Source organism: Trichosurus vulpecula, chromosome 3, assembly GCF_011100635.1.
Source record: "Trichosurus vulpecula isolate mTriVul1 chromosome 3, mTriVul1.pri, whole genome shotgun sequence".
Lineage (NCBI taxonomy): Eukaryota > Metazoa > Chordata > Mammalia > Diprotodontia > Phalangeridae > Trichosurus > Trichosurus vulpecula.
The window spans coordinates 250640359-250657463 of record NC_050575.1 but is presented as its reverse complement, the minus strand read 5'-3'; the positions used below and the strand labels follow the sequence as shown (position 1 = coordinate 250657463).

The 17105-nt window shown below is 36.2% G+C and overlaps 1 protein-coding gene across 1 annotated transcript in view; it reads right to left on the bottom strand.

Annotated features, from left to right (window-relative positions):
• MYOM2 (myomesin 2) overlaps positions 1–17105 on the bottom strand; it is a 157457-nt gene that overhangs the window by 17244 nt on the left and 123108 nt on the right. The window contains exons 28-32 of the mRNA XM_036748309.1: positions 16213–16280; positions 13489–13602; positions 13065–13152; positions 12470–12508; positions 2059–2164 (exon numbers count right to left, since the gene is read on the bottom strand). Of these exons, the coding sequence (XP_036604204.1) occupies positions 2059–2164; positions 12470–12508; positions 13065–13152; positions 13489–13602; positions 16213–16280 (415 nt within the window). The remainder of the gene's footprint in view (positions 1–2058; positions 2165–12469; positions 12509–13064; positions 13153–13488; positions 13603–16212; positions 16281–17105) is intronic.

Sequence of the window (17105 nt, the reverse complement as noted above, 5' to 3'; positions counted from 1 at the left end):
ATTTGGGGGAGCTATGGACTTAATCTACAGGCCTGATGAGGACATGGTAGAGGCATGAAACTAATCTATGAATCAGTGGTATGCAGAGACTTGATATATAAAACATTTGACAGCAAGGTTAGACCCAGGGAGGCCCAGGTGTTCATCCCCAAAATGAACAACAGTCTACAATTTCAATAAAACATTCTTCCCCATGGTTTTCTGGATGACCATAGGGCAAATGATATGAAATACAGAAAGAGAAAAGAGAATCTTCTTTAGGCAGGTATAAATTTGCTCGTTGGTTGTTTTGGGGTGGGGGGTGATGGTAGATATTTTAGATCAAACGTCATATATGCTTTTTGGTATTAATCAAGCCTTGCCAAAAGGGTAGACTGGAAATATGAAGCATATTTTTTAACCTTTATTTTGCCATTAACTTGCTAGCAGACCCCTGATTAATCTTTAAGAAGCAGAATCTGTGATTGCCAAATTTTAAGTCAGAAGAATTTATCTTCAGTACTTTTAGAATTCTTATGCCCTTTCTCTTTGTTGCAGTGCCCCCACTACATGCCCAATGTTCACTCCCCCCTTTTTCCTAACCACATGATAAAATATTCACACCAAAAGTATAAATATTGGCTAAGAAGTATTGTTGGCATTTTAACAAGGGACAATGTGAAATCGACAGAATTACCTAGGAAGAAACATTTGTAGGAGCAGGAACCCCTCCCTAGTAGCCCTGTATAACTTGCAGAATTTCAATGGACCTCAGAGATAATCTAGCTCACCACATAGGTGACTAAGAATTTCCCGTATGTAAGCCTAATTCCTTCAAATGCTTTGTGCAGAATTCTTGTAAGAAATATAAGATAGCATTATTTAAGCTTAAGCATTACATTGAAGCTTAATTTGGGTGGCTACTTCCACTGTATGAGAAACCTTTCCTAATTTCCTCTCCCCCTGCCAGATGCTAGCACCTTCACCAACTAGTGAACAACAGTCACTGTTAAACTCTATCTGCTCATGAGGTCAATCATAATTATGAGGATAGACAACTAGAATTAATGTTGATAAAGCCACCTGGAACAACGCATAAATCCATGAAAAGAATACCCTGCCTGCATGCTGGATTCCTGAGAGTCACAAAGAAAACAGGGAATCAGTCTACAAAGGATCTTGCTCCTAGACACACCCCATAAATATTATTTGATGAAGATGAAAAAAATTCCATCAAAGCCAATCAGCACCTCTGTTTTAAGCAACAATTCTAGGCTACAGTATGTACGATGAATGAGTAAAGGGAACGCGAAAATAACTAGAAAATCAGAATATTCATGGCCTCCTAAATAACACTTGTACAATGCGCCAACACTCTAAGAGACAGACTTCTGAGATGGAAAATATCACAGAAGTCATACTTAAAACAAAAAAACAAAAACACAAAAACTTCAGTAATGTGGTTACGTCCCCAGTGGTACAGAGCACAAAGCATCCATACCTTCTCGATACCTTGATCCTATAAATCTTCCTTAGAGAAACCACCTAATGCATTGAAAGTCTCACCTCTAGGTCTTTTAACCTAAGTATGGCAAACTTGGGCTTTCCAAATTTTATCCCTTTCTCTGCCCACCCAACTGGTCTACCTGGTTTGCTGACCATGGACTTCCTAGAGAATATTTTAGGTATGATTTCATGTATACAAGTCATCGCTGGCAATGTGTTACAGCTTAAGAGGAATTATCCAATTAACACCTGCCATAAGAGGCATGTTGGCAAATATACAGCATTTGTCCTTCCATAAACAACTAATAAATGCCTGTTGGTCTAAAACTTCAGTATATTTAGTTGTACATATATGTAACTTCCCAATGAGGTTTTCTCCATAGAAATATATGAAGGACAAGGGCACATAGAGGGTAAGTGGAATATTATACAAGGATGACATCTGGAAGTGAAACTGAAAATTTCCCATTTTCAGTTCTATGCAGCATTTACTAGTAGCAACCCTTTCCCCCATGGGCTATACTAGGGCTACAGACTATTGCTAATGTGAGATTTATGCACTCATTTACTTACTTGTGATACCAGTTCACTTTCATTTCCTCTGTAAAATATTTCATGAAACACTGCAGCCTTATCCCTTCTGGAGTACAGAGTATCTTTAATGGAGAAGCAGATGTGCCTGCAGAAAAGAGCACATATTTAGACCTGGGGAAAAGAATATGAACGGTGAAAACATTTGTGTTAGGGCCAGATTTTTCGACTGTGACACTCCAAAATTCTTATTCACAAAACAAATGGGGATTCTTGCATATTTTAAGATTCATTTCAATGCAAATATGCATTCTTCTATATTCAAACAAAATTCATTCATTCACTCATTCAACAAGCGTTTACCATGTACCAACTAGATCCGTGAATAACACCGTTCTAAGCATTGAAAAGTATCACAGGACCATATAATCAACAAATTGCAGAATTCCAAGGGACCTCAGATAATCTACCTCAGCACATAGGTGACAAAGAATCTCCCATACAATTTCACCAAAGAACGGTAATCCAGCCTTTGTTTACATCTGGGAAGGGCAAATCATTACATCCTAAGGTGGTACACTCCATTTTGGAATTATTCAAGTAGTAAGATTTTCCTTCTATCAAGCCCTCTTCCACAAGCCAGCCCTTCAAATACTTGAAAGCTGTTCGACATTATCATGTCCCCTCAGAATCTTCCGTTCCTCAGGCTAAATATGCTTAATTGCTAATACTTTGTGCATTGTGCAGAATCCTTGTAGGAAACATAATACAGAATTTTTTTTAACCTAAGCTTTGCATTAAAGCTTAATTTGAGTGGCAGCTTCTATGACATGAGAAACATTTCCTGATTCCCTCTCTACCCACCAGATGCTAGTAGCTTTATCAAAATATTCCCTTGCATTTATTTTTATTTATTTATATACATAATATAAATACATAAATGTATTTACGTGATATACCCACAAATATGTGTTGTTCTTGAGTCATTTTTCAGTCGTGTGTGATTCTTCATGACCCCATTTGGGATTTTCTTGGCAAAGATACTGGAGTGGTCTACCATTTCCTTCTCCAGCTCATTTTACAGATGAGGAACTGAGGCAAACAAGGTTAAGTGACTTGACCAGGGTCACACAGCTAGTAAGTTTCTGAGGCAAAATTTGAACTCAGGAAAATTAGTCTTTCTGACTTGAGGCACTGTATCCACTGTTCCTCCTAAGTTGCCCTGTTCATGGATATATACACATTGTTTCCTACAGTAAAATGTAACTTCTTTGTCAGTAAGTACCATTTCATTTTTGCCTTTGTCTTCCCACCACCCACCACAGTATCTAGGACATAGTAGGTACTTAACAAAAGCAGGTTGATATTTTCATTGTTTCAAGAGGTAAATGAAGTGGTTCAAAGGACTTGTGTTTGAATTCTAGACTTGCCTTACATGACTGTGCTTCATACTATTTTTCTGCCCAACTCAACATACATTTCCAAAATTCATCTGAACCCTATCCTGCCTCTTTGTATTGGCTTACAGTAACTCCTATGCCTGGAACTTATTTCACCTCCTTTCCAATTCCGCATATTTCTGTCCCTCAAGTCCAGATGTAATTTTCTGCAGAAAGTTTTCTCAAATGGAAAATTTCCCCAAATGGAAGTGATCTCTACTTCCTGATCTTTGTCTATACTTCTCCAATACTTACAGGTTAATAAAATGTTTTATTTCAGCTCTTCATTTGCTTCTCCAAATAAGGTGAACTATCCTGAAGGGCAGGGATCATGATCTATTCATGTTTGTATCTCCCAATTCACAGAATTGTTCTTTACTCATTGTATGCATTAGGTAATTGTTTTGACTTCAACTGTTGGCACTTGAGCTCAGCTTTGATGGATGAGTGAAGTTTGGACAGTTAGAGAAAGGGAAGGTGGCATTATAAGCACTAAAGATGATCTGATGAAAGGCAAGAAGGTGGGAATATGTGTGATATGTTTGGAAGACAATGAGTTGCTTGGTTTGGCTCAAGGGGAAGTTTCATTTAGAGAAGTAATAGGAGACTAAGCAGAAGAGAAGCCAAGCAGTGAAGAGACTAAAACTCCAGGCTAAGTTTGTACTTCATTCTGTGGGCAATATGGAAATGCATTCTAGCTACAGCATGGAATGGAGATCAAAGCAAGTAGAGAGTTGTTAGAAAACTATGACAATTATTTAAATGTGAGGTGCCAAGTGCCTAAACTGGAGCAGTAACTATAGGAATGGAAAGGAAGTGACAGAAAGGAGGAATATGTCCAAAGATCCTGGTTCAACTATTTACTATATGTGTGACTTTGGGGAAGGTTAATCATTTGACTTTGCTAAGCGCTGACTTCCTATAAAGTGAGGGCAAAAAGGTAAGTTTAAATGATCTCCAAAAGAACGTTGTGCACAGCCACAGATATATGGATTCCGTGAGGACCAACCCTGACATACTGCGCTCTTCTCAGCAACCTAAGGGGCAAGGACAACTCCAGGGGACTCACGATGGAGAATGCTATCTTCATCCAGAGAAAGAACTGTGAAGTTTGAATACAGATCGAGGCGCACTACATGATCGCCTTTTTTTTGCTTCTCTTTTGTTTTTTTTGGGTTGGTTTTTTTAATTTTTTTTGGTTCTGTTTCTTCTTTCTCATGATTCATTCCATTGGTCAAAATTCTTCTCCACAACTTGACTAGTGCATAAATTAATTCAATGCGAAGTTATACATGACAGTTATATGAGATTCCATGCCGTCTTGGGGAGGGAGGCGGGAGGGAGGGGAGAAAATCTGGAACTCAAAACTATGCAGAACCGTGTGTGGTAAACTAAAAATAAATAAAGAAATTAAAAAAAATGATCTCCAGATTCTCTCACAAGTCTAAATCCTATGATCACACAAAGAATCAAAAGAATTTGGTAACTGAGTCAACTGAAGGTACAAAAAAATGAGGAAGAGGAAGAATCAAAGTTGATTGCAAAATTATATACCTGGGTAAGTATCGAATCATTGTCACATTGATAGAATTAAGGAAGTTAGGATTAGGTGAATTTTGGAAGAAAGTGGTGAATTTGGTTTTGTTTTTAACTTTGAAGTCAAGGAAATATATAGTGGACTGCTGGAGATTTAATAATGTGACTCAGACAAAAGGTGAGAACTGGAAATCTAGAAGCAGGTTAGTGTAGCATCACAGAAGCTAAGACAAATATGGGTGGTCAACAGTGTCAAATTGCCAAAGAATGACAGAGAAATAAGGAGAATGAGGGCTGAGAAAAATCTTTGGATTTGACAAAAAGGGCATTGGTTGGTTACCCTGGAGAAAAAAAGTGTCAGTAGGTAGAAATATAGACAGCAGGTGAAAAAATATATACATTTTGGAAGTCAATATAAACAGCAGTAGTTAAAGTAGAAAATATCAAAAGTATTTTGTTTTTCCTTTTCCAAGATGGAAGAAAAAATATAGATGAAGGCAAAGAGGTAGAAGCCAGTGCCAAGGAAGTATTAAAGGTGCTAGTGAGGGAAGAGGTAGATATGGGATAAAATTCCCTTGGGAGGAAAAGAAAAGGAATAGAACCCAGAGATCAAGTCAAGGGATTAGTCTTCAAGAGGAGGAGATATATTTTTTTCCTGTGGGATTAGGGACAAGATCAAAATATCTTTCTAGTTGTAAAGATGAAGGAAATGTGTCAGTGCACTCAAATCAAACATCCTCAACTTTTTTCAGTAAAGTAAGAACAGAAGTCCTCTACCATTAGTGATGGAGAAGAGGGAATAGAGGCTTGAAGAGAAAAGAGAATATCTGGAACATCTGTAGAAGAGATCCGATTTAAGGGAATGATATTTTGGCTATAGGAAAAAACAAAAAGGTAAGGAAGTCTAGGATGAAGGCAACAATCATTTGCCCAAGAAATATGAAGACAGAATGAAGAGATACAAAGACAAAAATGAAAGGGTTTCTGCAAATAGTGGGTGGGAGTGGAGTTGATATATTAGCTGAAGATCTGGTGGAGGCTCTGAATGTCAGGTCATAGAAAGAAGGAGAGGTAAGTAGATTTACAGAAGTGGGAGAGATGAAAAAAATTGCAGGAAACACATCTATAGTTCCCTTAGCTGAGTATTAATTGTTGCTGTTGTTCAATCATTTCAGTTGTGTCCAACTCTTCATGACTCCATTTGGGGTTTTCTTGGCAAAGATACTGGAGTGGTTTGCCATTTCTTTTTCCAGCTCATTTTACAGATGAGGAAACTGAGGCAAGCAGGGTTAAATGATTTGCCCAGGGGTACACAGCTAGTAAGTGTCTAAGACCTAGAGGAGTCTTCCTGACTTCAGGCCCAGCACTCTATTGCACCACCTAAGTGATTGTATTTAAATTACAGAATCAAACAAGTTCTTAGGAATCAAATTCTTAGTACAGAGACAGTACATACAATGAACACACGGCCCAATCTGGAGTCACTTCATTTCAAAAAACCAATCATATCACTACAGGATGGAGAAGAGGTGCTGGATAACAGTTCATGTAAAAAAAGATCTAGGAGCTTTAATAAACAACAAGCTCAATATGGCAGGTAGAGCCAGAGGGAACACTACATAGGAGTAACCAGAGAGACAGAGAGAGAACTAGGAGGTTGTGGTGTCAAAGCGTGATAGCAAAGGCAATGAGCAACTACAGTAAATGCTAATGACAAAAGCTAAGAAGAGTGTACTGAAATGATTTGATAATAAGGGGACAATGCTGATTTTTGAGAGAGCAATTTCAGAGTTGTCTCCCAACCGTACTTGGGGGAGGAAGGGGGAAAAAAGAGGGCACATGCAAACCTAGTCCCATTTACCATTTAAAAGGAGGAAAAAATACTTTCCTTGATCTGAAATTATAAGTGACAGAGAAAATAATGCCAATGACCTGAGTGGGTTAGGTCACAGTGTAATGCAATTCCTCTTTTAACCTTCCTGAATAAAGTCACATATAAAGATTTTACTATAGCCTCAACTTAATAGAGCGTGCCCTCTTTACCTCTCTGATCAAAAGACAACCCGGAATCTTACTTTTTTCCTTATTCTTTCCATCTCCTTTCTCAAGAAATGTCTGGACAAAGGGGAATAAATGACCTGGAATATTTAAAACTTGCTTAGGTAACTAAGAGTGAAGTCTGCCTCACCCACCTACATTCAACTGTGACTACTTAACACTAAGGACAGAATGAATCATTTAATATCCTGTGGTTCTATTTCCATCTTTGCAAAATGAGATAGTTGGGTTAGATAAGCTCACAGTACTTAATTAAACTCAGAGGATTTACAACTGGAAACTAATCCAATCCCCTCATTTTTGTAGAGGAAGAAAATGGAATGCTTAGAAGGGATGAGACTTACAATCGTGCGTATAGTACGTAGCAGAGTTGGTATTTGAACCCATCTCCACAGAAACCAAGCCTAGTGATCTTTCCACTATCCTACACTGCCTCCCATACTAAGACTACTCCTAGTTCTAACAGTTTATGATTCTCTGATAGGTGCCTGACAAAACATGTTACTTTATACATAGTACATGCTCAATACACATTTGTTGAATGAGTGAATAATGAATGAATGAAATCCATGAAAACAGTAGTTTTTGACTACTGGAAACCTGACCTAAGATATTAAGGGAATATGCAAAATAATAATAATAAAATATGTAAAATGACATATAATGGACATTTTGAGTACTTTTTCAGGTATCAATTTAAACAGTGACAGTGAACTCTGTTTTCCTCTGAAACAGAGGAAAGGAAAAGTAATATATATGAGACAATAAAATCCGTAGATTAAGAAAATTCTAGAAAATCTCTCAACTCAATATGTTTGAATGTTGCCAAGTAGTTCCCTTAAAGGCTAATAATAAAGCCTCACATACTGAGTTAAAATATACTCTATAGAAACATATGGGCTTCATTATAACTAGCAAATAAGTGGGTAATTAACTTTGTCAGCCACTGAGAAGAAAAGGACCACAGGATACATTTCCTGAGTAATCAGATTACAAGTGCTTAATTTCCAGGAAACATCTTGACCATGAAAAACATTAACTAGTGAAAAGGATTTTTACTCTCCGACTTACTAATCATGCAGTTGATGCAAATAAGCAATTGGAAAAAAAAATGTTCAGTATTTTGACATTTAGAGTTTATTGTACAAGATGCAGTCCAACATGTTGTTTTATCTATAGAGCACCCCCAAATTGCTATGGCTGAAGTTTTCAATGGACCAATATTTAAAAACTGCATTCTTGTAGCTACTGCTAAGAATGTTTAATTCATCAGATAAGCGTAGCCTTTGCCATTTAAATCTGATGTGGGCGATAACAGAATCACAGATATTCAATAAAGATGATTCTTTCAACATCCAGTTTTAGGATCATTTATTTTTCAAAGGTTATGACCATTTGTTTTTGTCCTACTTATTCTTTTTTTGATTGTAGCAGATTTCTTAGAATTGACATGAAAAAATGAGTTGGTAGTAAGGCCCATGATGAAAAGTCGTGGGAATCAAGCTGAGAAATCGAGAGATCTACTAGTACCAGCTGCATAACTATGGAGAAATTATTTAAATTTTTTTTTGGGGGGTGACTTCCATTTTCTCATTTTGCAAATTAAGGGCAGATGGACTAAATTATCTTTAAACACATATACACATCAACCTCAAAAATTGTATGATGCTAAATATAATGTATTACTTTGGTCTTACATTATCGACTTTGCCCTGTAAATGATAGTACTAACTCAAGGATTTGATTCCTTCAGAAAATGATATACTTACTTGAATGCCACAAGAATTTACAAAGTGTCCACTAAATATCACCTACATGATAGGGGCAATATGGTAATGGTCACCATACTATGGTGGATGGAAAGGGAACTTCAGAGTCCGGAGGACACATATTGGTTGTGTGATAGTGGGCAAGTCACTTAAATTCTCAGTATCCCAAGTAGCTTTCTAAGTCTGTAAATTGCAGAGTAGCTGTTGCTCTGCTTTTCTAGAGGGAGTTTCCTCATCAGATCTCTCTATAGCAATGAAATCACAGGTCTGGTCTGCCCCTCCCCCACCAAAAAAAACACCAGTAAAGAAGCTGGTTCTTGTTCTGGTGAAAAGAGTACAGATTAGACTGAACTATGTTAATTTATATTGTGACCTTCATACCATCAGGTACACAACATAGTCTTCTGACACTTTCTGAGGCTTATGAATAACAGCTTAAGTTGATAGACATTCAAGCTATCCAGCAGAAGATAAATAGATTGAGGAGTCAGACAAAATAACATTATTAATATTAATAGATTATGTTTAAATTACCCCAATACAATTCCAACTATTAAAATTTATAAATGTAGAGTGTTTCACTACAATATAAAAATAATTATACAGTAATGTGGCAGTTATAGAGTAATTGTAAGTCTAGATCCTGTGAACCAAGAAAAAAGGGAATGTCTCAGAAAATATTGTCAAGAAAGTAGCTGTCACTGACCCAATGACATGCAGTCATCACCTCATTACCATCATCATTCTGTATTTATGCTTCAGACAGCTTTATGCACAGTCCAGTGCACAAGGCCTCTCCCAAGGGCACACACAGAACACTTTAAAAAAGTACAAACATGAATAGACAAAGAAAGCCACCTAAGTAACTAAACTCCCCAGACTCACATTGCTCTGCCAAGGATGACTTTCTTGACCCTCCTCCTTCCAAGACAATCATCTGTATTGCTACAATCTAAAATCCAGTTAATAAATATCACCCCAATGTCAAAATGTCTGGCAGGAGAAAAACTGATACATTTCTGTTTCACATCCCCACTTCTCTTTTTCATTGATTGTGGCAAAAATATTAAAGCATTAAGAAAAATTTTGTATACTCTAAAGAGATAGAAGATATAGAAGCTACATTTATCACTTGAACTCTGGATAGTATGCAGGAAATACTGTATACTTCCTCTAACTACAAATAACAGAACTGAAATCAAGGGAACCAAAAATAAGAAAAAGTTCCTGTGCTTTGGAAGCAATTAAAATGTTAACCATAACACATCTCAATACTTTCTTGGAGTGATGTTATTGGATTTAATTTAACAAGCATGTGTTAGGCACCTATGATGTACCAGGCACTTAGTATACCAGAGACAAAAACAAAATAGTCCCTATGTTCAAGAAGGTAACATTCTATCACGCTAGCAACTCCCGGTATTAGCTACGTTCAAATACAATATTTGATCAAATTGCCTTTATCAGGTGATGTTAGATTATTGTTAATTAGAGCACAAGTCACCTCTTACATACTAATATGTATGATGTGACTTTTGTAAATCAACATTTACATAACTTACAACCTTCTTTTGAAGGTGGCATTAATCATCATTACCCCTAAATATTTCTAGAGTGATCAAAGCTCAATTATCCCTCGGCTAGCTTTAACGTGATAAAGTTCCTTTTAAATATTAGAGAGCTGCTGACTCGTGATGCAAGAGTACTCCTTTTCAACCTGAGTGGGATAAATTGCAAAAGACATTTTACTTGAGGATTTCGTTTTTGTTTGTTTGTTTTAATGTGATGATCTCTCTTGGTATGTGCAAGAGCTACCACAAAAATCCTCATGAAAATAACCACTGTGATCTAAATCTATTCTTTCTTGAGTAAATTGAGAAAACTATTATTTGGGTACATGAGAACCTTTTAGATGTGAATTAGTTTTCTCAATGTAGTAACATTCAGGCTATTGGAACAATAATACTTTCAGCATTCTAGAATGGTCTTTTAGGAAATGGTACCCTAGTGGCCTACCAGAGTTAATGTACCTGTAAAGGGGCTTAATTTACACTCAAAAGGAGGCCTCATTATTCTTGGGGCAGTTTCTGACCCATTAATTAAAAGCCCTCCACTCTCCCTCCTCCCCTCATTCAATTCATGGTTTAAAGAACATCTCTTTCCTTAGGCAGTTTAGGGATAAAATTATGCCTACCCAATATGATGCATAAGGTTGTCCCGAAGTCAAATGAGGAATGTACTTTAAATGAGGCAGAGGACACTTAATGATAATTTTCATAATCAATATCAAACCAAATTTAGGATTGCGGATGCAAATTCTTGCCGAAAGGTAACCAACAATGTCGTGATAGATGTCCTAAATAAAGTCTAAGTGGAACAAGAGGTTCCTTATAAATGGTGAGGACCTTAAGATGCTTCCATTTAATGTATGATGCTGTGCTGATCACACCAGGCCCCAGAACACCACAACACTTTTCAGTGAAGTCTATAACCACCCAAAAGCCACTTCCCTGTAAACCATGAAGGAAAAATTAAGTGCATCCAGAATACACATTGTCTACATGATGATGGCTTGACTAGGCAGCTCATCGCATTAGTCCACCAATAATAAGAATAAATAGTAATAAAAGTAATAAGAACATCCTTTATAAGTGCCTACTATTTGCCAGGCATGCCCTAAGCACTTTACAAATATTACCTCATTTGATTCTTACAACAACCCTGTGAAGTAGGTGCTATTATAATCTACATTTTACAGGTGAAGAAACTCAGGGGAGCAGGTGAAGTGACTTGACAAGGTCACATAGCTAGTAAGGTATCTGAGGCTGGATTTGAACTCAGGTCTTCTTGACTTGAGACCCAGCTCTCTATCCATTACACCCAACACATATCATCCCTTGGACAAGCACTGGAAATATATGCAATGAGCTAGGCTTATTAAGGAGTCCCCTTAAAAAGTTCTTTTAAGGGGCAGCTAGGTGGCAAACTGAGTAGCACACCGGCCCTGGAGTCGGGAGGACCTGAGTTCAAATCCAACCTCAGACACTTGACACACTTACTGGCTGTGTGACCTTGGGCGAGTCACTTAACCCCAAATGCCCTGCCTTCCCCCCTCAAAACAAAAGTTCCTTTAACAGTGCAAATTATCATCATCTCTACATTTTAAAAGTCTTAAAGACTGGCCTGGGACACTGGAAATTTAAGTTCCCTGCCCCGAGGTGGTCACATATGTTGTTTATGTCACATTCAAGACTTGAACCCAGGGCATCTTGACTTTGAAAACAGTCCTCTCTCCACTATCCTATGTTACTTCTAATATATTGTGGTGTCTACTTCTATAATATCCTTTTTCTTGCAATTAATCACAAAACAAATAAATAAATATCTGAATAATCTCAAAACAAATTGAATAAAGTGGTTAATTATGGAGTCTAAACCCAATTAGTTAAAATAAAATTAAAAAAGCCTAACCAGCTTAGAATAACATTACTGATCCAACTCAGATCATAACAATGAGACTGAATTGAGTGTTTCTAATAGGACATGGGTTGCATTTCATTAACTTTCCTCTTTGCAGGAGCAAATGCCTATCTCAGGATATAGTGACTGGAGCACCAAAAACGACTCGAAAATTAGAAAGCATTTACTTACCACAGACTCTACTCATTGCCAAGATCATATCATCATACACTAAAATGGAAAAGGGAAATGTACCATTACAAAGTATTATCTTATCAGAAAGCAGATTTTTTTGCATTTAATTAAACTGATACAGGAAATTGTCATGTTAGTTTGAAAAATGGCGCATAAAAATAGTGATATTTATCCATAAAAAGGTCTATGTAGCTAATAAATCCTTTGTAGGCTAGTGCCTCCCCACCTTTTAAACAAGGAATGAGAATAGTTTACTTCATATAAATCCAACTCTATATTTAATTGAATTGGTTCATCATTATTTGCATTATGTTCATAATGACAGTCGTGGGAGGAACCTTGGTTCCAGATTGCCACAGCATTTTACATAAGCACTAACTTATATAATATCTCCTTCCCCTAAAACATCAAAACAGTTTTGAAGGGAACAAAAGCACAAATACGTTTTCTCTACCTTAATACATCTGACAGAAGAATATGTGTTCTATCTAAAAACACAGACAAATGTACTTTTATGGTTTACAGCTCACTACTGGGTAAATGGAAATAGTTTTTTTTAGTAGAACAAAGAAAGCCTTTTAAAAAAAATTACCTTTGCCAGCTATTTCAAGGACAGATACATCTTGGCCTCTATCATCTTTCAGTGTTGCCTTGTATTCACCTTGATCCTTCTTGGACAACTACAAATAAAGCATGTTATAGTTGTATGAAATTAACCCTGAAGATCTCTGAGTAGAGACTAGAGGATCACTTTTTAAGCAAATGTTCATCTACTGGGTATAGGGATTGGACTAGAACCTCTGAGGTACCTCATACTTCTAGCGCTCTATAATATAGTCATATACAGTTGAAAACATAGGACTAGATTACCTAATATTTCATCATTAAAATATATGTGAAATTCAAAGTCTTATTCAACTGGGAAAAAAATGTAGCATTTATGATTCAATATCTCTAGCATATACTTCCAATTTCATTCTATTCTGGAAAAAAAAAAGTCATTCAATCCACTATACCTTTGGAATGAGCAGTTCACACAGTCCTTTTTCCAGATCTGGTAAGGTTTCAACTTCATAAAGAACATCATCCTTTAGCCACTTGAAAACTGTCTCTTTTTTCGTGTTAGCCACCTATCAAATTGGAAGCATAAGTCACATCATCTCAGAGCACCCAAAACAATGTGATTTGGATGTCGAATTACAAATTATCATGTAATATCCAACTGGCTCTTACGTACTCTGTTGCTGCTAGCAATGGGAGGGAAGCTTCTAAGTTGAAGCTTCTGAGATAACTGAACCCTCTCTACTTCATTCCAAAAGATATTTGAATTTTATTCCATCATCCCATGAAATTAGTCATCAATAATCAACAATGCCATATACAAAGGCATTATACAATCTATTTTGTATTTTCTAAATGCAATTATATTTTCTTAGAGATCTAGACAACTGCATAGGCTTTTGATTAAGGGTAAAAGAAGGGAGTGTGAAAAGGGAGAACATTTCAGGCAATAGCTTAACACAGACTGGCTCAACACTCTTGACATTTCCAGCCTAGAGAGCCTTGATTAGAACTCCAGTCATCTGGCAAATGAGATGAAATGCAGCTTCTAATTTCCATTTGGAATTAAAGATCACAGTTTGCACCATTCCACAGGCTAACCTGACAGAATAGGAACTTTCCATTCTCATTTAGTCCAAAATTCTACCTGGACACGAACTGATAAATACAGGTGAAAAGACTGTGGAATATGGGTTGGTCTAGAGTAATGCAATATACTTTAGAGTCATGATTTCTAAACCCTGAATTATTGTACCTTACATCAGTAGGTTAAAATTTACAATGCATTTGAAATAGAAAGCCTTGTCATGGCAGTAGCAAAAATAACTAAAAGTGGTATACACTGAATGGGCTGCTAACATGAGACAAAATATTTTTAAGGAAACTGATTCTAGTTGAATTTTTAGACAAAGTGTCCTGCTTCTTAGTTTCTCTTCTCCCTTTGCTCAAAATTCACATTTTGCCGTTGTTTCAATGTGGAAAAAAGAAAACAATGTTAGTGGCTCCAAAAAAAAAAAAATTGTTACTAAACTTAAGGTGAAGGATTACTACAGGTGAATACATCAATTGATGCCATCAGTATGTTATGATAATTAGGGTAGGGCTTTTTTTATTGTTTTCCCTTTGGTAATCAAGTACCTTTGATGAGTTTTGCCTTTCAAATGTAATTGCAAGCAAAGTGGACTTTTTGTTGTCTTTGTTTTGAAATGCTTCTCAGCACTAAGGAATCTTTGATTGAATCAGGAGTCTTTGATGAACTGCTTAAAGAAACAAGAAAGCCCTGGGCCCCAGACCCCACACCTTTTTGCTAAGAAGGCTCTGAGCCCTCAGGGCCCTGAACAGGGTATAAGATCTCTGAGGTTGGCTTTTTGCCTTTGGCGGGGGCACACTCATTGAAACAGTGTTGGTAACGACATTCTGGTTAGCTGTTGAAGCAGCAACCCAGCTTTGAAAATCCAGATGTTGGTGCTTCTTTCTGGTAACTGTTTTGCTTTGGATAGACAGATTTGTGTTTATTTGCTCTTTTTATACAATATGTGCTTGTAACTTCTGTTTGTATTCTTTCTGAAGTTCAGGATGCTGGCTTTTCCCCCTGAACTAAGTGAATGGTATATGTATGTTTAATTAAAATAAGACTGTTAAGCCCTTAAAGTTGTTTTCCTTAAAAAAGCAGATCAAAGAACCTGTGCTAGCAGCCCTCCTGTGTGCTGGTGTTATTGGTCTTACACAGCCACAGTAGTGACAAGTAGCATTGTTGTTACACAGTAGAACACTGATGTTGATTACAAATCTTCCATAGTTAAGCAAATAAATCTTAAGAACCTACCTGGGCCTCAGAGAGGTTAAGTAATATGGTCACTGTCACTCAACTAATAAGTGTTAGAGATAGGGTTTGAATCCAGGTCATCCTGAGTCTAGGTTTGGCAATCCATCCACTATAGCACACAATATCCTCTCATAGGAAAAAAACCTAAATGTCTTTTCCATATTTTTATATCAAAGATATTTACATTATTTACATACCACTGAAATTTTATACTACTGAGCTATATATTCCTGAAAACTGATTTATAATCAAACCAAAAACCTCATGACTTGCAGAATAGTCCTTGAGATTGATTCAATATGTATAAGTATGTGATAATGATAACATAAAAGGGAATGCACATCTCCACATTTGTTAGTAATGAAAGCCTATCTTTATCACAGTGTTAGTAATCAAAAAGTATCATTTTATTCTTAACAAACCTGCTTTTCATTTCCTAATGGAAATCCTATACAAAAAAGGAGAGGCAGGCCCATGATGACATGTTAAATGAATTTCCACACCCCCAGATTCCTTCCTGAATTCACTTGACAAAAATTTTAAGTAAAATGTAGCAAATGTACTTTTAAAATGTCTTCTTTATCTTATTTCTTTCCATTCCAAAATAATATATTGTTTTCATTAGGAAATACTTTCAGTTTTAAATCAAACACTTATTGGTTGATAAGCATGAAGGATCTCAGAATGGATAAATAAGTAAATGAAAGAATATATAAGAAATGCCTACTGATATTTTGTTCAAAGCCAAGTGACTCAACATATTGCTATTATAAGTAATTGATCAGCAAGTAATATTTCTCATGGAAAGTCTGTCTTAATGAACTCTAAAATGAATTCATAACATATTTCCCACCTTACACTTCAGTCGAACTTCACATTCTTCTGTAACATCCCAATGTAAATACTCTGCAAAATGAGGACCTAAGGGAAAATAAAAAGGTGTGAATTTATACCAAAGAACCAATATGTATGCATTCATGACAGGAGGAAAATTGCTGTGCAGTTTAACCAAGATAATTATTTTTCAGGCTACCTAAGTTAACATGTTTGCCTAGTGCTGGACTTTGTATTGCCAAGTAGAAAACTTACAGTCTGATCTCTCATTCTTGCTGACATCCAATATCTATTTCCCTTTAGAAAGAATAATCTTAAAACTACTTTATTGTATTGCCTAAGGCATGTTTATGGCTGAATATTCAACAGCTTAATGCATAAAACATCTAAAATGGTAAAATTAGAGGAGAAGAGATAAACAAGCTTTTAACCCACCACTGCTCCTCACATATCATATTTCACTAGTAAAGAATTAGAAAATAAATGACAGCAGCTTTGGGTTTTTTTTAATAAATAGTCTTTGTACAAAATAAAATGGAAAAGTGAATGATAGGCAAATATTAAAGCTTAGTATTACTATAATATATGAAATGTAAATTGAGAAGACATGGAAAGTATTTAGTGTTTCTTTTTTTAATTTTTAAAAATGTATATATAATATGTTCCTAATAACATAGCAGTTTGTTATAAGAAATTACCTTCAATGTTCATTAAGTTGCTGGGATCCACAATATGGAAATGAATAAAGTAAAACAGTCTTGTCCACCAAAAAATATGAACTAAGCCGGACTAAAAGTAAGCAAGTTTGATTTCCATGAGGTATGCTACGTATAATGAATTCTACTTTCTAATAGTACAGTATTACTTCCTGCATGCAAAAGTGTTGTGGGTTTCATTTGCATAAATAATTTA